This window comes from Rhinatrema bivittatum, chromosome 15, assembly GCF_901001135.1.
Source record: "Rhinatrema bivittatum chromosome 15, aRhiBiv1.1, whole genome shotgun sequence".
Lineage (NCBI taxonomy): Eukaryota > Metazoa > Chordata > Amphibia > Gymnophiona > Rhinatrematidae > Rhinatrema > Rhinatrema bivittatum.
In genome coordinates, this window is record NC_042629.1 from 1,086,328 (window position 1) to 1,114,098 (window position 27,771).

At 47.6% G+C, this 27,771-nt stretch overlaps 1 protein-coding gene across 2 annotated transcripts in view; it reads right to left on the reverse strand.

The window, feature by feature from the left end:
- Positions 1 to 27,771, reverse strand: part of CCT8 (chaperonin containing TCP1 subunit 8) — a 423,988-nt gene that overhangs the window by 186,070 nt on the left and 210,147 nt on the right. For both annotated transcript variants that reach the window (XM_029578294.1, XM_029578293.1), the window contains exons 8-9: positions 21,102 to 21,280; positions 450 to 516 (exon numbers count right to left, since the gene is read on the reverse strand). In XM_029578294.1, coding sequence (XP_029434154.1) covers positions 450 to 516; positions 21,102 to 21,280 — 246 coding nt within the window. The remainder of the gene's footprint in view (positions 1 to 449; positions 517 to 21,101; positions 21,281 to 27,771) is intronic.

The following is a 27,771-nucleotide window of genomic DNA, read 5'->3' on the forward strand; positions in this document are numbered from 1 at the left end:
GAGCTATGCTGATTACTGATGTAGTAGCTGGACGGACCATGAGTGATGACACTGAAAATATAGTTGCCTCTGCCTTCTGGCAGAAAGCCATAATATACTTGTCTGGACTGGTACAGAAGGATGGAAAAAATCAAATTAGCAAAAAAGCATGCCTTCCCCCCAGAAACCAGAATTTTTATTTGCTTTAAGAACAATATGGATTGGTGAGCTGAGTATGCCTGCTTTATGAGCTTTTTTAGCAGAAAATCCTTGTACGGGGTAGTATGATTATCATTAGTTTGTTTAATATGGTTTGCTGCAACAATGGATGATAATGAATATGTTTTAAATTGCCAATGAGGTGGTTTCACTGCTTTCAACATTCATATACATCTGAGAAATGGCATTCATAACATTTTTAAATAAAAATAAGCTAATTGTTAGCTTAAAACAAAAGCAATTTTACACACCATCCTAGGGAGGGCTGTTCCACCAACTGTTTTGCACAACCTTCTAAGATCCCACTTTGAGTTCAACCTAAAAAAAAAAAAAAACAAGATCAGTTATAACTGATGTAACAGAAAATTGAAGCCCATCAGATTATACTTCACAAATATCAATTTCATAATCAGAACCCTGCTCTTAAGAGTAACACTGCCTGGAACAAAATGTATGTCTGAGTATAAGAATTCATATTTTTAGGTCAACAACCTATTTATTTATTTATTTAACAGCTTTTTAATATACCGGTGTTCGTGCGAGCACATCACGCCGGTTTACAATAAACTTGCGAAAGGAGGAAATTACAAAAAACAAGGGAGTGGGAGATGGAGCAGGTTTGAGAAAAAAGGGGGGGGGAGAGGGGGGAAGTAAAGGAGGAAGAAGATAGTAGCTGAGAAATTAAAAGGAACATAACATTATTTACATGAGAGGCAATAAATGAGGGAAAACAAACACCAAAAACTGAGCATTCAAATAAAGTAATGCTACTCAGTGAATCACAAGATGCACATGACTTATTTATAAAATTTGAAAATCATGAAGGTAAAGTAGTTAACCTGTCTATGAGTTTGACAAACTAGATTAGTATTTTGTCAGAACATTTGTACAGTTAATTTCACACATATAGAGGAAAGAGTAGAAGTTATATACTTGAGCACAAATTATGTAAGAATTTCAGCACTACAGTCCCATTGAAAACAATGGAACTGCAAATCAAACTAATGGCCAGAAAGGTAGTGTTGGACCCAAAAAGCAAACCTGAAGCAGATCCAAGATGGCTGTGTAGCGAACAGAAGAAACAAGGTCGGTATATGGAAAACTTTATTCTGACAAGATTAGAGCCCGACTCTGGCCGAGTTTCTCTCTTTTCTGAAGAGCTGCCTTAGGGGCTATACATGTCAGCTGGGTAGAAATTGGGAGGTTGAATCCCCACTTCCTCCGTCACTCTATACAGTCAAGCATATTATATTCCGTTTGAATCCTTAATATTGCAGCTGTATGAGTGATTCAGAACATAGGGTAAATCTCGACTGAGAAAATGTTAATCACAAATAGTCTTTCAAGAGTCGGATATTTAGTAACCTTGACTATACCGGACACCATAACAAGAACTGATTGGAGCCTTCACAAATTCTTGCCGCTTGTAACCAAGTATTAGAATTAAGAACTCGACAGAATTATAAATCATTCAAAGGAATGCTAAAAACATGGCTGTTTAAGCAAGCATTTTGTAATGAACAGGAGTGATAAAGAATGGCTGTGGAATAAAGTAATCCGATCATCTAGCCCTTATGTGAGAATTCTGCTTTTTAGAAAGTTTAGTTTTAATATTTTTATGTTTATTCTATATATGGTATTATTTTATAGATGATAGATTTTAAGTATAGGTATGATATAAGATATTGGTCTTGTTTTTTTAAATTTTACCTTGTACTAGATGTTTTAGAACGGCCTGTTAATTTTTATATTTATTTATTGTAATTACTGGGTGCCTTATTATAAACCATTGTGATGGTCCATACTTATACGATGGTCTATAAAAGCTTAAATATTTGTGATTAACATTTTCTCAGTCTAGATTTACCCTATGTTCCGGATCAGACATACAGCTGCAATACTAAGGATTCAAACGGAATATAATATGCTTGACTGTATAGAGTGACGGAGGAAGTGGGGATTCAACCTCCCAATTTCTACCCAGCTGACATGTATAGCCCTGACATTGCTCTTACTGAATGTGCCTTTACTCGCCCTTGGAGAGGAAGGCCTCCTTTTTCATAGCAAAACTGTATGCAATCTGCTAACCAGTTAGAGTATGTTTACGCACTGCTTTACCTGGTTTGTTTGGATCATAAGAAACAAACATTTGAGTAGATTTCCTATGGACTGCAGTGCGGTCTAAGTAAAAAGCGAGTGCACATTTACAGTCCAAGGTGTGTAAGGCTCTTTCTCCTTGATGGGAATGAGGCCTTGGAAAGAATGTTGGTAAAACTATGGATTGGTTCAAGTGGAATTCCGTAACTACCTTGGGGAGGAATTTTGGATGTGTTCGGAGAACCACTCTGTCATGAAGGAATTTTGTGTAAGGTGAGTACGTGACAAGTGCTTGTAACTCACTAACCCTCCTAGCAGATGTAATCGCTATGAGGAAGATAGTTTTCCCATGTGAGAAATTTAAGATCACAGGAATTCATGGGTTCAAAGGGAGAACGCATGAGAACGCATGAGTCTTGTTAAGACCAGATTCAGGTCCCATTCTGTGACTGGTGGCCGAATTGGTGGTTTAAGGTGAGTTAAACCTCTCATGAACCTAGTGACGAGAGGTTGCGTGGATATAGGTGCATCTCCCAGCTTGTTATGGTAAGCTGAGATTGCACGTAAATGTACCCTAACAGATGTAAGACCAGAGTCTGAAAGATGACAAATAGTCTAATAGAGAAGTTGTGGGGCAGGAGAAAGGATCAATACTCTTTTGCCTACACCACAAAGTAAACCTTTTCCATTTTGAAGAATAGTTCTTTCTTGTGGAAGATTTGCGTGAAGCTAGAAGCACTTGAGATTCATTGGATGAAAGATTGAGTGGTTGTAAAATCAAGCTTTCAACATCCATGCTGTCAGGGAGAGGGATTGAAGGTTGGGATGGCGAACCAACCCTGATCCTGAGTTATGAGAGTGGGAGCTACACCCAGGCGAATTGGCTCGCTGATCAAGGGACTCCAGAACCGGCCCAGGCAACCCTGTGTTCCTGCTGCCCCCTGGAGGTCCCAGCCCCCGCCCCCCCGGAGATATTCCCAGCAAAATGCGGCGAAATTGAGCCTGTTTCAAACCACAGCAGCAACAAACTTTGCTGCGCGGGAGGTAGCATGCCAGTGCAAGCGGGCCTAAAAATAGCCCCTGCCAATGCGGGGAGAAAACTGCGCTGTCCAGTGCTGAAAACAACCCCCGAGCCTGACCAAGGAACGACTTCAGTCTTACTGTCTCAATCCGCTGGAAAGAGTGCCTAACCCATTGGTGTGGACTGGCCTGCCTGAGTGCTGAGGAAGGCGGCAATGCTAATAAACCTTTTTCTGCTGAGACACCAGAGACTTGGCCCAAATCAGCCAGTCATCCAAATATGGATGTACCAGGATCCCATCTTCTCAACTCTGCCATCACCACCATAACTTTGGAAAAAGTTCTGGGAGCAGTGGCCAGACCAAAGACAGCACCCAAAACTAATAATGGCACCCCAACACCGCAAAACACAGAAAACACTGGTGCTCCAATCGGATAGGAATATGACGGTACTCCTCAGACACATCCAGGGAGGTCAGAAATTCCGATTGACCTCCCTGGATGTGTCTGAGGGAGGTCAGAGTGCAAAGTTTCTATGCGAAAATGAGTCACTCGCAAATGACTGTTGACCCCCTTTAAGATCCAGGATGGGATGAAAGGAGCCCTCTTTCTTGGGACACAATGAAATAAAAGGACTATCTACCCGTATTTTCTTCAGATGTGGGCACCGGGAACACAGCCCTCAGGCTGAAGAGCCTTGACAATGTACACTCCACTCTTGCTTCTTCTGTGGGGAGTGGCACGGAGATTACAATGAACAATGTCCCTAGGAACAGTGCGAACTTCAGCACATATCCTTCTCTTATCGCCTCCAGGACCTGCTGATCCAATGTAATTTCAACCCACCTTTGATAAAAGAGAAGTGGCCCCTTATCTGCTGTTCCTGGGGGTGGGTTGGCAAAACTTCATTGGGAGGCTCTGGAGGTTACACCACCCACGCCCCACCTGGGGTGTCCAGAACAAAAGGACCGAGACCTACCGAAAAGTCAAGTCCTCTGAAAGGTCGCTCCTCTGTGGGTCGAAAATGCTTGGAACCCCTAGTATGACCCCTCACGCTAAAGGAATCACAGATTCGCCCCATTTACTGGCCAGTTTCTCCAACTCACTCCAAAAGAGCGAGCCTTAAAAGCCAATCAATTTCTCAGCTATAACTGATGCCTGGCCGCTATCACCGAAGCCACCCTTCTGGCTAAGGTGCAGACCAAAATATGTTAACTGCCCTGACAGAAAGGTAAACAAGAGCGAGCCACCAGAACAACAAGAAGCTATCTGCAAGGTCATTGCCACTGCTTCAAATGCTTGCTTGAGAATGGCCTCAATCATCTTATCGTGCACATCCTTAAAGGCCGTTACTCCCTCCATGGTGATAGTAGTCTGCTGAGAGATGGCACAAATAAGTGCCTCCACTTTTGGAAAACGCAGATGCTCTCTTACCACTGGATCTAGGAGGTACAGGCCTTCTAAGGACTGATCCCCTTTGAAATTTGCCTCCAGGGCGACCCATTCAAGATCAATTCTTCAATGGCTTCCATAACAGGGGAAAAAAAAAAAGAGGCTTTATGCAAAGAAACCAAAATGGGATTTTTATTTATTTAACGTATTTATATACCGGTTTACCAATGTAAAATTGACCAAAGCGGTTTACCATAGAATAATTATAAAAATTATTTGGCTCAGACATGGAATCTGCCCCAGGTACTCCCAGCATCTTTAATGTCTGGGAAATCAGAGCCAAGAGTAATTTCTCCATCTTCCAGAGAGTCAGGATCAGCCTCATCATCAGTGGCATCCGGATGTCAGGAGGACCTGCTGCCAATCTAGGCGAACTTTGGTGCTTAACAGTAGGACCGGATGAGTGAGAGGTCACTGCCTGCAATTCTGACCTGACAGGACTGGATGAGGCCAAGGACTGCGCCTGAAGAAAGGATTGCAATCCTTGAAAAAAACTTCTACCCAAGAAAAGGCAGAAGGATACATGACAAAACCAGGAGGCACCTGTGCTGCGCCCACTGATCCACTGTCCCCTGCTGACGAACCAGTTAAGAGAGTTCCAAGGTCAGGCATCCCTCCTGACATGTCTTTATCTAGGCCATCATCAGGCTGGGAAGAACCAGGCTTAGTAAAATCAGAAGATAATTCTCCCTTAGCCTCTAAGCAGCACTGGCACAAGTAAGAGGGCACTCCAGGCTGAGATGCCTGAATATGACAGACAGCACAGAAGGAAAGGAAAATTGTTTATCATCTGCTAATTTTTGTTCCTGTACCACCACAGATCAGTCTAGACTCCTCTGTTTTGCCTCCCTTCCACTGGATGAAGACAGAGAAAGTTTTGCAGACACTGGCATATAAGCTGGTGTGCCACCTGCAGTCACTCAATATTAACCTGTACCCAAGCCAAGATACCACTGAACATAAACACATCCCCCCTATGACATGTCCCCCTGAACAAGCAGTAAGATGTACCATTCAGTCTATTTACAAAAGATTGAGCGGAACTCTCAAATCTTTTTCACCCCAACTGGGCAGGACTCTGGACTTATCTATGGTACTACAGGTACAAAAATTAGCCGGTAAAAACCAAAATTTTCCTTTCCCTGTACGTACCCAGATCAGCTAAAAATAGTCCATTTAGTAAAGCAAACAAAACCAAAATATAAGTGTACAAATACATTGCAAAAAAAAAAAGGTTTTTTTAAAATTTTTCTCTAAGAGTGCCTCTTAAAATATGTGGAGGACCTTCATAACTCATAGGTTACTAGAAATTTTCACCATTATGGATCATGTCTAATCATAGGTCCTTATTTCATTCTTAATTTATGATTTTTTCTTTTTATATAGTGTTTGTTTTTTTTAATTAGGCTAGTTCTTGTGACTTAACAAGGACTCCCGGAGATACAAGGACAAAAAAAAAAAAATACCCAGATCAGACCAGACTCCTGGGATATACCCAAGCTTCCTTAAACTGTGAGAGTCCCACTTGACGCATACTTTCACCGAAGCCCATGACATCCAAACAATGTCTGGCAAAAGTGTGCAATGCCTTCCAAGTAGTCACCTTACACATTTCTTTCGGCGACAATTGCTGACATTCAGACGAGGATGCCACCTGCGACTTAGTAGAGTGAGCTCTCAATCCCTCAGGAACCGTGCGACCCTGACATAAGTACACCGAACCTATCACTTCCTTCAGCCACCTTGCTATGGTGGACTTTGAAAGCTTATGCCCCTTCTTTGCACCACATCGTAACACAAAAAAATGGTCCAACAGGCGAAAACTATTAGTGACCATAAGATACCGCAGCAATGCCCACTTCACATCCAAAAGCCTCAATTCTTTCATGAGAGGCGCCTTTGCATCCAAAGTCTGAAAAGCTGGTAATTCCACAGACTGATTCAAATGAAAGGATACCACCACCTTTGGAAGAATTAGAAAGGACTGTACGCAAAGAGACCCCATCATTCGTAACCCTAAGAAAAGGATCCCTGCATGATAGAGTCTGTAGCTCCCAATTCCTCTTATTGCCACCAAGAAAATGACTTTAAGGAAAGATCCTTCATAGTTGTGCCCTTTGGATTGGTTCAAACGAGTTCAGCACAAACTCCTGAGAACCAAGTTAAGGCACAATTTCCGCACCAGAGGTCGTAAATGCTTCGCCCCCCCTGGAGAAAAATGCACCACATACATAGAAACATAGAAATGACGGCAGAAGACGACCAATCGGTCCATCCAGTCTGCCCAGCAAGCTTCACACTTCTTTTTTCTCATACTTATGTTTCTCTTGGCTCTTAGTAACCTTAGGTTCTATTTCCCTTTCACCCCCACTATTAATGTAGAGAGCAGTGATGGAGCTGCTTCCAAGTGAAATATTAAGTTTGATTAGTTGGGTAAGCGGCAGCATAGCTCTCTGCCGTTGAAGCAGAGAGCAATGCTGGATATGCATGAAGTATTAGTTTTTCTTCTCCCCTGCCGTTGAAGCAGGGAGCTATGCTGGATATGCATTGAAAGTGAAGTATGCCTTGAAAGTCACATTAACTATCATCAAATATTGAAAAGCCTAATAATTGGTAATTGAATAAGCCTAATAATTGGTAATACCTATAGCCCAAGAACCCATCCCTGTTTTGTTTTGGGGTTTTTTTTTCTTTTTTTAATTGGGAGATGGCAGCCCTTCATCCTTCCGCTCCGTGAAGGTGGAACACCAACCACTGGCCACTGGCATCCCGCTCCGTGAATGCCTCTGTGGCTACTGCCGCTATGTGCAGTGTTTTGCTGCCTGCTCTTTATACGCATCCTCTAGACCTGATGGATCCACAGTGTTTATCCCACGCCCCTTTGAAGTGCTTCACAGTTTTGGACTTCACCACTTCCTCCGGAAGGGCATTCCAGGCATCCACCACTCTCTTCATGAAGAAATACTTCCTGACATTGGATCTTAGTCTTCTTCCTTGGAGCCTCAGCTCGTGACCTCTGGTTCTGCTGATTTTTTTCCGACGGAAAAGGTTTGTCGTTGTCTTTGGATCGTTAAAGTTTTTCAAGTATCTGAAAGTCTGAATCATATCACCCCTTCTCCTCCTTTCCTCCAGGGTGAACATATTTACACCCTAGAGGAAAGGAGGAGCAGGGGTGATATGATTCAGGCAAGGTCCAGGGAGTGGCCTTGCCTGCACATCCAGATGTGCAGGCAAGGCACATTCAGGGGTGCGCAGGCAAGGCACATTCAGGGGTGATATGATTCAGGCAAGGTCCAGGGAGTGGCCTTGCCTGCACATCTGGATGTGCAGGCAAGGCCACTCCCTGGACCTTGCCCCTAAGGCATACCAACGTTGCCACTTGGACTCTGAGGAAGTAAAAGGCCAAACCTTTCACCAATCCCTGCTGCAAAATGGCCAAAGTGTGCACAACAGCCTGCTCTACACACCACGCCTCAAAAGACTCGCCATACTCTCACATATGCCAGGAATGTTGAAGTCTTTCTAGTTTGCAACAGAAAGGAAATGACATCCTCGGATACCCTTTGGCCCTTAGATGCGTCCTCTCATAAGCCAAGCCGCAAGACAGAAATGACTTAGAAAATAGCCACTGCTATTACTAGCAACGGTAACATGGAATAGATAGTTTTTGGGTACTTGCCAGGTTCTTATGGCCTGGATTGGCCACTGTTGGAAACAGGATGCTGGGCTTGATGGACCCTTGGTCTGACCCAGTATGGCATGTTCTTATGAGCCGCCTGATCTGAAAATATGGGACCTTGACACAAGAGGCTGGGCAGGTGAGTGAGCTGCAGCAGCCCATCCATCGCAAGCTTGATCAAATCTCGCCAGGGTCGCTAGTTCCATTAGAATCACTTCCCCCGGATGAATCTCTATTCACCTTAGAACCTTACCCCCCAGCGGCCACGGCGGAAAAACATACAGGAGAACTATCAGCCTTGGGAGTACTAAGGCGTCAACTCCTTCTGCTCCCTGTTCCCTCCTGCGACTGAAAAAGCACGGAGCTTTGGCATTGCCTTGAGTTGCCATCAAGTCTAAACAGGGGACGCCAGACTTGCGACGAATAAGCCACATCGCTTCCTTAGTCAGCTCCCACTCCCCAGAATCCAGCTGACAACTGAGAACGTCCGCTTGAACACTGTCTATCCTGGCTATATGGGAAGCTGCTAACAACTCCAGATTCTTTTCCACCCAGCGAATAACTCCTGGGCCTCCTGAGCCATCGCCCGACTCTTGGTACCTCCATGCCAGTTGATGTAAGCCACCGTGGTCGCATTGTCCAATAAAATTCTCACTGGTCGTCCACGTAAGAGAGGAAGAAAGGTACTCAACATGAGGCGCATTACCCTAGTCTCTAAGCTACTGACAGACCAAGACTCCTCCTCCGGAGACCACCAGTTCCTCGCTGAATGTGTCTGACACACAGTCCCCATTCCAAAAGGGGGGGCGCTGTGACTACCGTCCAGTTCGGAACTTCCAAGAGCACACCCCAACTCAAGTAGTCCCAACCAAGCCACTGTGAGAGATTTGACTAGCTACCTCTGTAAGAGGCAATGGAAGTTGAAACTGTTCTAATAACGGGTCCCACAGGGAAAGCAATGGACTCTGCAAAGGTCTCATATGAGCAAATGTCCATGGAACCAATTCCAACATGGAAGCCATGGAACTAAGAGCTTGCAAGTAATCCCAGACTCAAGAAACCACATTCTTCAACAAGCTGTGAACCTGCCTCTGCAGCTTATGAATCCAGTCTGTGGTGAGAAAAACTCCTCTGATATAGGGGTCAAAACGCGTCCCCAGGAACTCCAATACCTAGAGAAAGGGCTAGCTGACTGACAGATTCACAATCCAACCCAGGGACCATAAACGCTGCAGTACCACTGCCATCGCCCGACTGCACAGAACCTCTGACTTTGGTCCATATAAGGGTGAACTAAGATGCCCTCCTTCCTGAGAGCAGTTGCCACCACATCACCTTGGTAAAGGTTCTCGGGGCTGCCGCCAACCCAAATGGCAGGGTACAAAATTGAAAATGTGTCCTGAGAATCATGAACCTCAAAAACCTTTGATATCCAGCCAGATTGCCATGTGCAATTAAGCTTTAGTCAAGTCCTAAGACACCAAAAACTCCCCCTTGGGCACCGCCACAATCACTGAACAGAGTCTCCATCCAAAAGCGAGGAACTTTTGAGGCACGTTCACATTTTTCAGATCCAGGATCAGGCGGAATGTCCCTGCTTTCTTAGGAACCACAAAATAAATGGAGTACCTTCCCATTCCCCGTGCCACAACAGTGACGGGAATGATGGCTCCTATAGCATCTGTAGATGGTCGGTCTCCTGAACCACCCTTTTGTTTGTGTATGCACAAGAAGACACCATGAACAAATCTTTTAGCGGGTGAGCAAACTCTAATGCATAGCCTTGTTTTATCACACTCATCTGACGTAATCTTGATCCACTCCTCGAAGAAAAGAGTAAACAGACCCCCTATAACCGGCCCCGAGGAGCGGACTTGCCTCACCTCATTGGATGAACTTGGATCCAGATACTATGTGACCGGAACCATTGCTGGCTGGTTTTTGGCCTCAAAAGAACTGGTACCAGGACTGCTGCCTCCCAGCGCCTTGCCTCCCAAAGCCCGGTTCTACCTAAACCACCAATTCCCTCTAAAGAGAGGACACATGTAAAAGGAACCTTTGACACTCTTCAGCTTGTCCTCCAGATCCTTTGTTCTTGCCCAGTGAGTTTCACAAGTTCCTCCAAGTCCTTGCCAAAAAGCATTTTCCCCTTAAAAGGTAACGCTCCTAGCTTGATTCAGACCAAAGTCCGCCAACCAGTACCACAGCCAAAGGAGCCACCTGGACCACACCGCACACATCATAGTCCTGGAAGAGGTTCTGATGAGGTCGTACAACGCATCCAGCCGCGCAGCCTGCTGGCCTCTGATGCTGACAGCATCTTACCAGACTGCAACGGCTGAACCCAGCGTAGACTAGATCGAAGCATAAAACTACTGCACACCGCAGTCCGAATGCCCAAGGCAGACACCTCAATTATCTTTTTGAGATGGACCTCCAATTTCCTGTCTTGCATATCCTTCAGCACAGCTGAACCAGCCACAGGAATAGTTGTCTTCTTCATAACATGAGACATCCACCTTTGGCAGCCGCAACAAAGCCATTTCAGACCAGTATCCGGAGTCTCCCACTCCGAGGACACAAAATTCTTTACCAACTTATGGAAAGGGAAGGCCTTCGCCAGACCTCGGAAGCCCTCCATGACAGAATTCACCTGTTCATGAACAGAATCTTCTTGTGGCTCCTTGATCACGAGCTCTTTCAGAACATATGGAATCAAAGGCCATAACTCCTCCCTGTGGAAAAGACGAAGCACCTTGGGATCATCCCCACCCACAACTGGGGCTTGTTCCTGACCCTCATCCGAGCCTTGACGGTCTGGAGAAGAACCCAGCTCCAAGGAATCCTCTGCCAGAGGTTCCCCAACCTACTACTCTCCCAAGGGCTTGCTTCTGTCCTCCAAATACTTGGGTTGATTCAGGACTTGCCACCCAGAGAAAAACTTGCAGGATCCTCAGGGTCCTCCACCAGGAGGTCCTCATCCTCCCCAGACAGAGGCTCATGCACTCCCTGGGCCTCTGTGGGTCTCCTGCTAGCCGGGGACAGTGGTGGGAGAAGGGCTTCTCCTCCCCCTGCAGTTTCAGCCACTACTGCCAGCAAATTCAAAATGGCCACTGTTCCTGTGTGCACTGGTGGTGGCGTGATCCCTCCCCGGCATTCCTGTGCTGCCCTCTTCCCTGGAGAGGCAGTGGGAACAAAGGCTAGTCTGAGCGAGCCGCACGCGCCTCCCTGACCGCTGCACAGCAGCTGCTGTATGGCATGGCTCCCGTCTCGCGCCTGCATCGCCGCTGAGAGTACACAGAGATAAAAACAAAAAAATGCCTTGTCACGCCGCCTGTTCCTTACCACACCACGTGAACCGAGCGCCCTGTAGAAACCAACAAAAAGGAAAACTACTTTTTATTTATTTAAATCAAAACTAAGAGAAAATTTAACAGACCACATTCCCAATGCTCAGCAGCAGGCACCAGGTGTCCTCCTGGGGGGGGGGGGGGGGCAGGAAGGGAACTGGTACCATCAGTTGTCCACCCCCAACAGCAAAGAGGACCAAGCCAACAAGGGATCCCAATCCCCTGCTCATCCACCTCAAAGACCAGAAGGGATAGCCCCACCAGGTCCTGCCAACCTTCTGAGAGGTACTCTTCACACTCCTAAAACTTTTCCTAAATGTATTATTTTATTTTTTTTTTATTTATATATTTTATTGATTTTCAAAAAATGTTACAAAGTAAATACATACTCCTTAATAATTTAACAGGAAATCTTTTCCAGATATATAACATCCACTATGATATAATCAATTGCAATTTGGATTCAACATCTAAAAAATTAGAAAAACATCACAGGCTTATTACCTAATAGGGAGATTTTAAACTCAAACTTTACAGAAACATTCTGCATTGTAATTCCTGCATTCACTTAATTTATTCACTGGGTATGGGGGACATTACTGCCAGTTTCCTTTGTTCTATAAACATTTTCAAGTGATCAGGGGAAAAAAAGATGAATGTATCTTGCAGTTTTTTAATCACACACTTACATGGATAACGAAGTATAAATGAGTATCCCATATCTATTACTTCCTGGCGGTAAGTCAGAAAGTTTTTCCTTTTCAATTGTGTGAGTGTGGACAAATCAGGGAAAATTTTTACCACTCCATCATTAAATGAAATAGGATACTTTGTAAAATATACTTTCATCACTTTGTTTAGCTGCAGAAGATTCATAAATGATACCAACAAGGTACCCCTATCTATAATCTGATTGTTTGTACTCTCTAAAAAATTTGTCAGATTCCCTTGAAAGGGAGTCTTCTCTATATTCATATTGTGGTTTCTATTGGGAAGAAAATTACTTACTGGAAGCAGCCCCGGGTGAGCTACTTGTTCCTAATTTTGGACCTCTCTGCTCCCTGTTGCACCGGAGGGAGGAGCCCTTGGAGGACGCTATAAGATCAGCGTCCTTAGGCGCGCCACTGCTGCCGGCTCACCACCAAGCCGCGCGTTCCTAAGGGGCGCGCGGCTTTGTTCGGGTGCGAGAGGCTGAGACGTAAATATTTGTCTATAAAAAGAAGCTACCGCACAGAGGCTAATAGACTGCATTGTCACCAGAAACGAACAACCTGCAACTGAAATTTTTTGTGAGATGCCTCCAAAACGAAAGGGCAAGGTAAGGGTGTATCCCTCTTTGCAACTTCCGACTTTAACACAGCAGGAAATCGTAAGTTTTATGGTTAATCCTGCATTAAATCCAGTAGCCAAAGAAACCGCTGATTCTGGCCCTAAGGGAGGTGGATCAGAATCCATGGAGGAGGCTTCACTGAGTCCAAATCTGGGATTACCACCAGAGTGGAGAGCCCCTGAAGTAATACTGGAACAGTCTCACTCTACCGATACCACACCACCTACTGGTGGAGGAGGTGCTGAGGGGGGAGCAGATCAAAGAGGAGAAGATCAAACTGCAGATAGAATGAGACTGCCAGAGACTTTAGAACGACCCACGGTGGTCACACTGGAGACTTTGTGGGACATGATGGCAGCGATGTCCTTGAAGAAAATGGATGATAATGCCAGGGAAAACAAACAGGAAGTAATAGAGATACAGAATAAATTAAAAGCTACAGAAGATAGGGTTAAAACTTTAGAGGATATGGGGAAGAAAAATATAGAATTCCAGGTAGCTGTCGTCAAAGACAGGGATTTTCTTTCCAGGCGAATCGAGATATTTGAGAACAATGTGAAACGATTAAATTTGAGAATGTTGAATTTTCCTCGTATAGTAGGTGAAGTTCCTGTGGAAACTTTACAAAGATTTTTTAGAGAAGTTATGCTTTTTCCTGAAAATGATTTGCCTGAGATCAGTTTTTGTTATTTTCTTCCCAATAGAAACCCCAATATGAATATTTTTTTTCTTTTAACTAATCCTCAGACTGCAGGTTTTGCACCGCCACCATCTACTGGAGACAGAAATATTGAGTGACTGCAGGTGTCACACCAGGTTAGACGCCAGTGTCAGCAAAACCCAGGAGTCTGGACTGATCTGGATACATACAATGAAAGGCACTTAGGTTTCTAAGCCACAGGCACCATTAGTCCGTCATAATGCTTAACAGGCGACTGAAGATGTCCATCCAGCTGAATTCATGCTACAGAATTTAGGGGCACAACATTTTTTATGCACACAAAATTTAGGCGACCCAAGGCTAAGTGTCGCAAAACTAGGCACACTTTCAAACACCAAACTTAAGCGCACAACCATGTCCCAGATTGTGGGCACAAGCGGTGTTCCCAAAAGAAACAGCGCTCAACTCTGACTCACAGCCAGATGCACTTGCATGCACCAACAGTTCCTGAAGAGGGTAGCTGAACTGGAAGAAAAAAAGTGCTCAAAAATTCCACTGTGGCCTACCACGCAGCACACAGAAAAGAAAGCCTAACTGCGGGACCTAGTCCACTTGGGCTGCTCAATTCCCTTAACCTCCCATGGGAGTGGGAACAAATGTCGGAACGGCATTTTTTTTTTTTTTAAACCTTATCTGAGCTCGGCCTTAGCTGGCTGAGTGCAAAGATTGCCTCCATCTTTTGGCCACTACGGATCCTCTGTTTATCCCAAACTCTTGAATTCCATTACAGTTCTCAACTTAACTACTTCTACCGGGAGGGCATTCCATGCATCCACCACCCTTTCCATAATGTTGAGATTACTTACCTGATAATCTCCTTTTCCTTAGTGTATGCAGATGGACTCCGAACAAGTGGGATGTACAAAAGCTACTCTCGAACTGGGTGAGAGGCTGCCTGACGACCGCGTAGGACTGCCCTCGCAAATGCTGTGTCCTCCCTGGCCTGGACATCCAGACGATAAAACCTGGAGAAGGTATGGAGGGAGGACCATGTCGCCGCCTTACATATTTCTGCGGGCGACAGCATCCTAGATTCTGCCCAAGATGCTGCTTGGGCTCTGGTAGAATGAGCCTTGACCTGTAGAGGTGGTGACTTCCCGCCCTCTACGTAGGCCGCTCTGATAACTTCTTTAATCCAGCGGGCGATGGTGGGCCGAGAGGCCGCTTCTCCTTGCTTCTTCCCGCTGTGAAGGATGAACAGATGGTCCGTCTTTCGTACTGCTTCTGTCATTTCCAGGTATCTGGGCAGCAATCTGCCGATGTCGAGATGGTGTAGCAAACGCCCTTCTTCTGATTTCTTCAACCCTGCCGTGGTTGGCAAGGATATGGTTTGGTCGATGTGAAATTGTGAGACTACCTTAGGCAAGAAGGATGGAACCGTGCGAAGATGGATAGCCTCTGGAGTGATTCTGAGAAAGGGATCCAGGCAGGACAGCGCTTGTAGTTCCGAAATGCGGCGTGCTGAACACACAGCCAGCAAGAACACCATCTTCAAAGTTAGAGAACGGAGAGACAGGCCCCAGAGGGGTCTGAAGGTGGATCCCGCGAGGAAATCCAAAACTATGTTGAGGTTCCACAGAGGCACTGGCCACTTCAGTGGCGGACGAATGTGTTTGACTCCTTTCAGGAAGCGGGAAACATCTAGGTGCGTGGCAATGGTCTTGCCATCCCTCCGGGGACCGTAGCAAGGCAACGCAGCCACCTGAACCTTGATGGAGCTGAGGGAGAGACCCTTCTGAAGCCCATCCTGCAGGAAATCCAAAACAATAGGGATTGTGGTCGCATGTGGATTGGTGCCATGAGTGTCGCACCAGGCTTCAATTACTCTCCAGATCCTTACGTAGGTGAGGGATGTGGAAAACTTGCGATCTCGGAGGAGTGTATCTATCACGGCTCCGAGTAACCTCTTTTCTTCAGTCTAACCCTCTCAATGGCCAGACCGTAAGAGAGAATTGAGCCGGATCCTCGTGGAGGATGGGACCCTGGCGAAGCATGTCCGCGTACCAGGGTCTTCTCATGTACGCGTACCAGGGTCTTCTTGGCCAGTCTGGTGCCACTAGAAGAACTAGGCCCTTGTGCTTCTGAATCTTGTGTATAAGGGCACCAGCAGGGGCCACGGAGGAAAAGCGTATAGCAGGGTCCCTGGAGGCCATGGCTGAACCAGGGCGTCGATCCCGTGAGAGAACGGATCTCGCTTGCGGCTGAAGTATCTGGGTACTTGAGCATTGGACCTGTCCGCTAGTAGGTCCATGTCCGGAATCCCCCACTGATCCACAATCATCTGGAAGGCTGTGGGGGAAAGCTGCCATTCTCCCGGATTTAGGCTTTCTCTGCTGAGGAAGTCTGCCGCGGTGTTGTCCGTTCCGGCAATGTGGACTGCGGAGATGTCCTGGAGATTCGCTTCTGCCCAAGCCATTAGCGGGGCTATCTCTAGGGACACCTGTCTGCTTCTGGTTCCGCCCCGACGGTTGATGTATGCCACCATGGTGGCGTTGTCGGACATCACTCTGACCGCCCTGTTCCGCAGTCTTGAGCAAATTGCAGGCAGGCTAACCGGACTGCCCGTGCCTCTAGACGGTTGATGTTCCACCCAGACTCTTCTCTGTTCCACCGCCCTTGGGCGGTGAGTTCTTCGCAGTGTGCTCCCCATCCGCTCAGGCTGGCATCTGTGGTGAGCAGAATCCACGTGCAGGAGGACATCTTCGACCCCCTGCTCGTGTGGTTGGACTGCAACCACCACCGTAGCTGGGACCACACTCTGGCTGGTAGAGGTAGATGCACGGAGTAATTCCGGAAGCGTGGGCTCCATTGAGAGAGGAGAGAGCGTTGTAGTGGTCTCATATGGGCTCTTGCCCAGGGTACCACTTCCAGGGTGGATGCCATGAGACCGAGAACCTGCAGATAATCCCAAACTATGGGCCGACTGGCTCCCATCAAGGACCGTAGACACGTCTGGAGTTTTAACCTTCTCTTGGTGGTGAGGCTGACTTTGTCTGCCTGGGTGTCGAACTGGACTCCCAGGTATTCCAGTGATTGGGAAGGCTGTAGGCAACTCTTGTTTAGGTTGACTACCCATCCCAGGCTTTCCAGAAGGGCGATCACTCTGTTGGTTGCCCGATGGCTCTCCTCTCGTGATTTCGCCCTGATCAGCCAATCGTCTAGGTAGGGATGGACAAGGATTCCTTCCCGCCGGAGCGCCGCTGCTACCACTACGATCACCTTGGTGAAGGTCCGCGGCGCCGTGGCTAACCCGAAGGGCAAAGCCCGGAATTGGAAGTGTCGTCCCAGAACCTTGAAGCGTAGGTAGTGCTGATGATCCGGATGGATCGGGATATGCAGGTAGGCTTCTGACAAGTCTAAGGCCATGAGTAATTCCCCTGGCTGTACTGCGGTCTTGACTGAGCGCAGAGTTTCCATGCGAAACCTCGGGACCCTCAAGTATTGGTTGACTGACTTGAGGTCCAATACGGGCCGAAAAGTGCCCTCTTTCTTGGGTACCATGAAATAAATGGAATAGTGCCCAGAATCCATTTCCCATGCAGGTACTGGGATTATGGCTTTCAAGGACAGGAGCCTCGCCAGGGTAGCTTCCAATGGAGGTATGTGATGGAAGTCCAGATAATCACCCTCTCGGATGATCGGAGGACCCACTGGTCCGACGTAATCTCGACCCATCTGGGGTAGAAGAGGGTTAACCTGCCCCCTATGGCTCCGTCCCCCGGATGGATCAGCTGATTCTCATTGGGAGGCGCGGCCGGGACCTGAACCCGAGCCGGCTTCCCTCTTCTGCTGCTTGGTCCGAAAGGACTGGTTCCTGGCCTGAGGACGAGGTGCCTGGTAGCGACTCCTATAGGGAGTGAAGCGTTGGGAGCTTCTCCCTCTGGATGGCCTCGGAAAGGCGCGCTGGTTCCTTTTGAACCTGTCTTCCGGCAGTCGAGGTACTGGAGAGGCGCCCCATGTGCTGGCCAGTTTATCAAGGTCGCTGCCGAACAGGAGAGAACCCTTAAAGGGCATTCTGGTGAGGCGTGTCTTAGAAGGAGCATCGGCTGACCAGTTCCGTATCCAGAGCTGCCTCCTGGCTGCTGAGGATGAGACCCCCTTGGGCTGTCGTACGGACTAGGTCGGAGGCGGCATCCGTAAGGAACGAGAGGGCAGACTCCATGTCCGCCGCAGGGGCATTGTTCCTGACCTGAGACAAGCAGGAACGCGTCACCACCGTGCAGCAGGTTGCAATCCGCAAAGATAGAGCTGCCACCTCAAAGGTCTGTTTCAGGATGGCGTCCAGTCGCCGGTCATGAGGCTCCTTGAGGGCCGCCCCCCCCTCAACTGGAATGGTAGTGCGCTTGACCACAGCGCTAACCAAGGCATCCACCTGAGGGCATGCCAGCATATCCTTGATCGCCGGGTCCAGGGGGTATATGCCCGTCAGGGCCTGACCCCCTTTGAATGAGGCCTCTGGCGCAGTCCACTCCAAATCTATCAGTTGTTGTGCTGCTTGCAGGAAGGGAAAATGGCGGGCTGTAAGACGAAGACCTTCCAGCAGAGGGTTCTGCGTAGCTGCCTCCATAGTGCTGGGGCCTGGAATAGCCAAGTCCGTCAGGCACTGAGAAACCAGGTCGGAGAGATCTTCCTTGGGAAAGAACAGTCGCATAGTTCGATATGGCTCAATCCCCAAGGGAAGTTCCCCCTCCTCGGGGGGCTCGGACTCTTCCTCCGAGACATCGGGGTCCGCATGAGCCGGACTACCCGGAGGCGGGTGCCCACGATAAGGGCGAGACGGTCCAGGGGCAAGGTCAGCTGGAGCAGCAGCAGGGCCTGGCCGGGAAGCTGACTGCATCTGTACAAAGGCATGGATCCCCTTAAATAAATCCACCCAGGAAATGGAAGCGGTCTCTAGCCGTCGGGGTACCAGGTCCTCCGGGATTCCTGGTTGTTCGAGACGGCCCGCTAAGTCCGGGGTGGCCCCTGGGGAACTGTCAGTAAACCTCGGTTGAGACTGGTCCTGGCCCGAGGCTCGCATGGCCTCCTCACATTGGGCACAAAGGGAGTCTGGCTCCTCGCTCTGCGTGGCTCTAAGCTGGCATGCTGAGCAGAGGCCGAGAGCTTTCACGCCGGAATCAGGAGGCGCCGCCACAGGAGACGCCGGGGCGTTTAAATGTTCCATCGCGTCTTGCGAATGCAGGGCGCCGGCGCTTATGTTGCCAATAATATCACTCAATAACAATATGCGCTCAACAATATGCGCTCAATATACAATATGCGCCCAATAATACGCGGTCAGCAATATGCGCTCACTAATATACAATATGCGCTCAACAATATGCGGTCAGCAATATACACTCAATAATATACAATATGCGCTCAACAATATGCGTTCAGCAATATGCGCTCAATAATATACAGGCGCTTATCATGGGCGCTCAATACCTGAACAAGGCAGACAAAATGGCGACCTCCACGGCGTGCCGCATGCAGGCAACGCCGCCGATCCTCGTACCTCGGAGACCAAAAAGTAAGAGATGTACGCCTTACCTGATCCTCGGCGCTTCCCGGCTGGAACCCGGGCGGTCTCCGGCTGCGGGGGGAGAGGGGAATACCTTCACCGCCGTGCTTGAGGAAATGTACTCGCTGCCTCTTAAGCCGCCGAACTCGTCTCGCTCGGGGCTAAGTCCACGCCAGGACCGAGGCGCCTCTCAGCCAGGCCAGAGCCCTCGCTCGGGGGCTAGATCCCTGCCGCGATTCGGCCACCGGACCGAGGCGTAGACCTCCGAGGGATCACGGAAATCACCCCGGGAAACTCGACTAGGGGAGGGACCCGAGGGTATCACCGCAGGAGTGCGGGGCTCGTTTTCTGTAGAAATTTAGTAAGTTAGAATGTAGAAAGTAGTATTGGAAAACACGCTCAGCGAGCGTGCAGGCGCTCCAAACTGCTTTGGAGACTGAAATTACTGGGTTGCTTCACTTCCTGTGGGGGTATATGTACCCGTGCTGACGTCAGATCTGTCTCCAACTGTTAGCACGAGCACACTATACCCACTTGTTCTGAGTCCATCTGCTACACGCTAGGAAATGAAATATTTCTTGATGTCTTTCCCGAGTCCTGGAGCTTCATATTCTACAGCTTTCCTTCCACTGTAAAAGGCTCAATTTCCACACCTCATTTATACCCAAGTATTGAAATGTCTGTATCATTCCCCCCCCCCGGTCCCTTCTCTCCTCTAGGGTATATTTAGGTCCTTCAGTCTTCTCATCTGGCTTTTGATGCAGACCTCAACCATTTTTGTTGCCTGTCTTTGGACTGCTTAGATTCCATCTCTATCCTTTTTAAGATACGGACTCCAGAAATGAACAGTACTCCAGATGAGGCCTCACCAATGACCTGTAAAAGGGGCAACACATCACCTTTTTCTTGCTAGCTATACCTCTTTCGATGAAGCCCAGCATTCTTCTGGCCTTAGCTACCACGTCACATTGCTTTGCTGCTTTCAGATCAGACACTATCACCCCGAAGGGTTTTTCCCCAATCCGTGCACAGTCTCTCGCCCCTTCATTATATATAGCTTCTTTGGATTTTTGCACCCCAGATGCATGACTCTGCACTTCTAAGCACTGAATCCCAACTGCCAATCCATTCTGAGATCACTTTTCATTGTCTACACTCCTTCAGGAAGGTCTTCTCTGTTGCCGATTTTAGCACCATCCACAAAAAGACAAACCTTTTCCTTCTAACCCTTCTATGTCGCTCTTATCTCTCTATAGTATAAAACTTTGAGTTCCAGGTGAGCACAGCAGCATGTCTGCATAACTGCATGCATTGCGACGCTCACAACAGCAGCACAGGAGGCAGAATGGCCTGCTGCTACAGGAATCTTCAAGTAGCAGGATGAGGCGGCAATAGTATTAGTACCATGGTGGTAGCAAAAGTACAAATGCTGGTGGAGTTTCCAAGGCAACCCAGCAACAGAAAAGCTTGGTAGGGTTTGCTAGGCCACACTAGCAGCAGGAAGATGAGCCAGAGGTGGTAGGTAGAGCAAGTCAAGGAGACAAAATGGGAGTGGATGAGTAAGAGGTATGGACAAGAAAGGGAATGAGAGTGAGTGAGGCATGAGTAACAGGAGGGGGGAAAAATGGAGTGTGTAAGGGGGAAGTACATACTCCCAAAATCCTCTCCACAGTGGACATCCCACCTGCAGGCTTGGTAAGCCAAGTAACCAGGGATGCAACCCCAAATAAAATTTCAAAGTATTGCATTACCTGACTACCATGAGATTGTATTTGTTGGCATAATGAAGAGCCATATCTGCCACTTTGCCTCCTGTTACAACTAGATTTGCACCAGCATCTGCAACAGCCTTCACTTGAAGTTCCATCAGGTTTTCTTCTCCTTTGCTGAAATTCATTAGTTCTTCAGCATTCTTTATAAGTATAGTACCCTGTGTGAAACAAAAATTCATAAGCTCAACAATAATTATTTCTCATTATATATGCTGGGAAAGAATTGGAACACAATGTTTTGTGCTTTCATTGCTTAATCTCTCTCATATATTTGGCCTGCCAGTTCATTTAAAGTGTCATTCTATCTTGGCAATCCAACCACTGACAATAAAAGTTTTCAATCTGCCGAAAAATATAAGTGATCCTGTGAGGATCAGCGCATTAGCTAGACCTGTGTGCTAACATCCTCTTTATCTTAGACTATAGAAATATTTTGTCATGTCTGTGGGTAAAGTGAAATTACTTTTTACCTGATAATTTCCTTTCCTCTAAGGAAGGCAGGCTAATTCATTCCAACCAGCAGATGGAGACAAAGAAAATTGATTCACTGATGTCACTGTTCCCTGCACGTGCCCGGATCAGTCCAGACAGTGGGTTATGTCTCCCTTCCAGGAGAGGGAGTCAGAGGAAAACTTGAAGGGCGCTCTCCCAGTCACAGGTGCGCCCTCTGCGTCCCTTCAGTATTGCTCTGACTCAGAGGAAAGTCACAGAACCTGCGGTTCCCTACTAATATCTCTAGAGAGTTTGAATTTCCCTTTCCATCTCTACTTTCACTAATTTTTGTTTCTCTCTGTTGGATGGATCATATATATAAAAAAAATAATAATAATTATATATATAACCCGAGAAAGTTTCAGAGACCTTTCTCCTTGCTTTCTAAGTAAATCTTCTTGCAGGCAGAACCGGCAGCAGGATAGTTTAATGTTCTTTTAAACTTGGGGTAAGTGTCTGTAATTTTTTACTTCACAGATTCAGTTTTGGCTGTCTAGGGGGTGCATGTTGGTGGTCCAACCTTTCCCCCCACAACAACCCGCTGCCTTGAGAAGCTGTTTATCTCAGGGCAGCACTTGCAGAGAAGCGGAATTCCTCTGCTTTAAAAAAAAAAGTTTATATAAATAAAATATAATAGGATTCTTTCAGAGGAAATTTACTGGGTCGTTGTTTCTTACCTGAGCAGAGGTTTTTCGCTGTTTCCCGCTCCTCACAACCTTCGGGGGAAATTTTCTACAGTTTGTTTACTTTTTCTTCCCCCATGCTGCGATCCTCGCGATGTTCGGCGGGTGGATAGCTGGGGACCTGGCTCTCCCGCCAGGGCCTGTGTTTGAGATGCCTCCCTGGTGGGGAGGGTACCTCGAGGCCAGTGAGGCGTTCAATACGTTCACAAGCGCGGCGGTTCGATGGGGGGGGGGAGTCTGCTCCTCTCCCGTCCAAAGCGGGAACGGCAGCCATTTTGTTTGCTGTGCCGGCTGCTCCACAGCAACCCCCTGAAAATGTATATTCTGACTCCGGAGAACCCCCCTGATCAGGAGACTCCTTCAGGGGCCCTCCCTGACGCTTCCTCCCCAGGACCATCATTTTTCTCAGCAGATTTAATTTTATCTCTGCATAAGGCTTACTTAGCCAGTTTGGAGCAGCAGCAGCAGCAACATCCAGCTCCTGGACCTACTCCTCCCAAAGTTGTCAGAATCTCAGATCCCCTCAATGCTGCTGGAAGTTCTCAGGATTCCTTCCGGGTTATAGAGTGGTTCCACAGCCTGATCCTTCTCCTCAGGGTCTCTGCCCTCCGCCAGATACTGACCAAGATATGCCGGATGAATATGTGCAAGTGGAAGGCAAAGACCCACGGGTACTGCGTTTATTCCTAAAGGATGAGTTGGACCCCCTCATCCCCCATGTTCTGGCGGAGTTAGATATTGACGTTTCTCAGGAGTCGCCAGTTACCCTTTCGGTAACTAAGAAGGGTGACCCCGGACCTTCAACTCTACCAGAAGCCGATTGCGGGGGCAGCGTCGCTTTAGTCAGTCTAGACCATCTTCACAAAGATTTCCTTCCTCACGGTCACAGTCCTGGTCGCAGACCAGCCAGAGAAGGCTTCTCCCAAGGGCCCCCCCCCCCCCCTCCAAGCCTGCCCAACGAAGCCTTGCCGATTCATTCCTCAACTCTCAGGATAGGGGTCGTCTTTCCCTCTTCTTCGAGGAGTGGGTCAAAATTACTTCGGACAAATGGGTCCTGGATATTCTACAGCATGTCTACATTTTAGAATTTATTCGCCCCTTAAGAGACATATCTCTTTTCTCCCTGTGGAACGCTGCAGAAACAATGTATAGTTCGACAGATGCTAGACCGACTCCTGGACCTAGGGGCCATCCTCCAGGTGCCTCCATCGGAACAAGGGTCAGGCCATTATTCCATCTACTTCGTCGTCCCCAAAAAGGAGGGCTCCTTCCGGCCAATCCTGGATCTCAAGATGGTCAACAAGGCCCTCCAAAATCCCACACTTCAGGATGGAAACGTTGCAATCTGTAATAGCAGCGGTTCACCGCGGAGAATTCCTAGCCTCCTTGGATCTGACGGAGGCTTACCTTCACATCCCTATTCTGAAGCAGCATCAACGTTTCCTTCAGTTCAAGATACTTGGACAACATTTTCAATTTCAGGCCTTACCGTTCGGTCTGGCGACTGCTCCCCGCACTTTCACCAAAGTTATGGTGGTGGTGGCGGCAGCCCTATGAAGAGAAGGGATTCTGGTCCATCCCTATCTGGACGACTGGCTCATCCAAGCAAAGACCCTGGACCTTTGTCAACGGGCAGTCCACAGAGTCTTGCACCTTCTGCACTCTCTAGGATGGATCGTCAACTTTGCCAAGAGTAGCCTTTCGCCCTTACAGACGATCGACTTTTTGGGAGCACGTTTCGATACCAGCGTGGGCAAGGTCTTCCTCCGTCACAATTGTGCTCAGTCTCTTATCTCGCAGGTACAGCAATTCCGCTGTCTCCCTGTCCCCACAACATGGGATTATCTTCAGGTCCTGGGCTCGATGGCTTCAACTATAGATCTAGTTCCTTGGGCCTTTGCACATATGAGACCACTGCTCTCCCGCTGGAAGCCTGTGTCTCAAGAGTTCCAAGCCCTCCTGCCCCTGTCGGAGGTTGCCAAGGACAGCCTAAGCTGGTGGCTCTGTCTGAACCACTTGCTTCTGGGAGTGGACTTAGAGATCCCTCAGTGGGTTATCATCACCACGGATGCCAGTCTCTCCGGCTGGGGAGTGGTGTGTCAATCGCAGTCGGCTCAGGGGCGATGGTAGTCAGTGCAGGCTACATGGCCAATCAACCGTCTGGAGACCAGAGCGGTTCGTCTCACATTAAAGCATTTCATCCCTCTGGTTCGTCACCGAGCAGTAAGAATCTTCTCTGACAATGCAACGACAATGGCATACATCAACAGTCAAGGGGGAACAAAGAGCTTGCATGTCTCTCGGGAGACGGACAAGTTAATAGCATGGACGGAACGCCACCTCTCCCGGCTGGCGGCCTCCCACATAGCAGGGGGTCGACAATGTTCAGGCGGACTTCTTAAGCCGTCAGCACATAAATCCCAGGGAGTGGGAGCACTCCGCCGAAGTGATGGCACTGCTCGACAGACGGTGGGGGTCCCCCCATCTGGACCTGATGGCCACTCAGTGGAATGCGAAGGCTCCGCGCTTCTTCAGCCGCAGAAGGGAGAACGGTGCAGAAGGCGTGGATGCCCTAGTCCTCCCATGGTCGACATCTCCTGCTCTATGTGTTCCCACATGGCCCTTGGTGGGCAAGGTGCTTAGACAGATAGAAATTCACCAGGGGCCAGTAATCCTGGTAGCACCGGAGTGGCCCCGAAGACCATGGTTCGCGGACCTAGTCAACCTCACGGTGGACGGCCCTCTTCGCCTGGGGCATCTGCAGAATCTCCTGCGTCAGGGTCCTCTATTTTTTGATCGGGCAGATCGCTTCTGTCTTGTGGCCTGGCTTTTGAGAGGCACAGATTGTAGAGACAGGGCTACCCGGAGCAGGTTATCTTGACGCTCCTGAGGGCCAGGAAGATGTCCACTACTATTTCCTATGTCCGGGTCTGGAAAGTTTGAGGTCTGGTGAGATTCCATCCAGATATCACCACGTCACGCTTCGGTGGTCCAGATCCTCTCCTTTCTACAGCGAGGCCTTGAGAAAGGTTTGGCTTACAATTCCCTGAGGGTTCAGGTGGCCGCCCTTGGATCTCTCATCTGTTGCCTGGACGGTGCTCCTCTTTCCTTGCATCCGGACATAGTTCGTTTTTTAAGGGGAGTGAAGCACCTACATCCACCAGTTCGCCACTTATGTCCCTCCTGGAGCCTAAATTTGGTTCTTCGGATCTTGGGCGGCCCACCCTTTGAGCCGTTGCGCAGAGCTACACTCAAAGATTTAACTTTAACAATAGAAAGAAATTCAAAAAAGCTTTAAAAACTCATTTTTTAAAGGAAGCATTTGGGAACCTTGAATCCGTTTAACAAAAGTTAACTCTAGGGAAGAAAGACAGTTATATGCTGTTTCAATTAATTAGGGTTTTTAAATTTTTATGTAAAATAAAATAAAAAAATAAATTATCTTACATTTTTTATTATTGTAAACCGCTTTGTTCAATCATGCATTGGTAAAACGGTATATAAATGTGTCAAATAAATAAATAACTCAAGACAGTTTTCTTGGTGTCTATCTATTCTGCCCGCAGAGTCTCAGAGATCCAAGTGCTATCGTGCAGAGAGCCCTTCCTCCGCTTCTCGGACTCGGGAGTATCCTTGAGTACGGTGCCCTTTTTTCTGCCGAAGGTGGTCTCAGCCTTTCATCTGAACCAATCAGTGGAGCTTCCATCCTTTCCTAACGAAGATTCCAAGGAACTTCATTGGCTTGATGTCAAGCGAGTTATTCTTCGCGACTTGGAGGTTACTAATGACTTCCGACTATCGGACCACCTTTTTGTCCTTTGGAGCAGTCCCAGGAAGGGGTATGCGGCTTCCAAAACTACTACGGCTTGCTGGCATCAGCCATCTCTGCAGCATATATTGGTGCCGGGAAGCAACCTCCGGAGGGCATTAAGGCTCATTCCCTTCGGGCTCAAGCAGCCTCTTGGGTGGAAATCCCTGTTAAAATGTAATTTTCCTAACTTAACTTGTTGACTGTAAAGCGACATGATGTCCACAACGAATGCCAGTATATAAAATGTTTTAAATAAATAAATAAATAAATAAAATAAATCCAAGCGGTCTCTCCACAGGAAATATGCAGGGCTGCTACCTGGAAGTCGTTGCACACTTTTGCTCGTCATTATCGGTTAAATCTCCAACCTCCAGTTTTTGGCTCGTTTGGCACTCAGGTCATTCGAGCAGGGCTATCCGGGGCCCACCCTACGTAGGGAAGCTTTGGTACATCCCACTGTCTGGACTGATCCGGGTACGTACAGGGAAAAGAAAATTATTCCTTACCTGCTAATTTTCGTTCCTGTAGTACCATGGATCAGTCCAGATGCCCACCCTCAGATTTTCATGGGTTTTTGAGATTATCCTCCAGCTCGATTGATGAGGAGATTTCAGACTGTCTGTACCTGTTTAATGGTTCAGTTTGCAGGTTGTTTTCTTGATGTTAAACTCAAGTTTTCGTACTTTTTGTACATGTTTCCAGTTGCTTGTTGATTTTCCATGATCCATCCTCCGTTTTCTTCTGGCTTTGATATTCTTAATACTGAAGGGACGCAGAGGGCGCACCTGTGACTGGGAGAGCACCCTTCAAATTTTCCTCTTACTCCCTCTGCTGGAAGGGGGACATAACCCACTGCCCACCCTTCCTCTCCTCTGCCCCCCTCTTCTGGCCCTCTATCCCCTCACTTCGCCCTTCTCCTACCTTTTTCTCCCCCCCTCACCTCGTTCCCTTCCCTCTGCTCGCCACTCCCCCCTCTCCTCCTAGCACTCCTAAATTGCTTATCTCTTAGTGTCTTCCTTTTGTACATATGTATATATTTACAAACCTCGTTGATTATTTAACGCAAATTTCCCCTTGTTATTCACACCATCATTTATTCATTTGTTAACTTGTTTTATTTGTTCAATGTAAAGCGCCATGCCTGGCGTTTGTTTGTGTTACACTGTAAACCGATGTGATATCCTGGATGAATGTCTGTATATAAAAATTTTAAATAAATAAATAAATAGCCCACTGTCTGGACTGATCCGTAGTACTACAGGAACGAAAATTAGCAGGTAAGGAATAATTTTCTTGTATATATAGCTCCAACCTCACAGCATCTCTAGAAAAGCCAAACTGTGGACAAACGTGAAATATGACTATTAACAGTCAATGACTCATTACTTCCAGCCAACTTGGAAGCACAGAGCCCAGTAAAAATGTATCAACTGATCTTAGGGGCTGGTTTTTCATTTACCAGTCCTTCAAATGACTCATAACCAGGAACACTCTGCATCATCTCCAAATAAGGGATGAACTGAAACCAAAACAAAGTAGACAGCCCTGGGCAAATTGTGGATTGGCCTGCCTTCCTTAGAGGAAAGGAAATTATCAGGTAAGTAGTTTCACCTTCCTCTGCATTCAGGCAGGCCGATCCATGCTGGTGAGATGTACCAAAGCT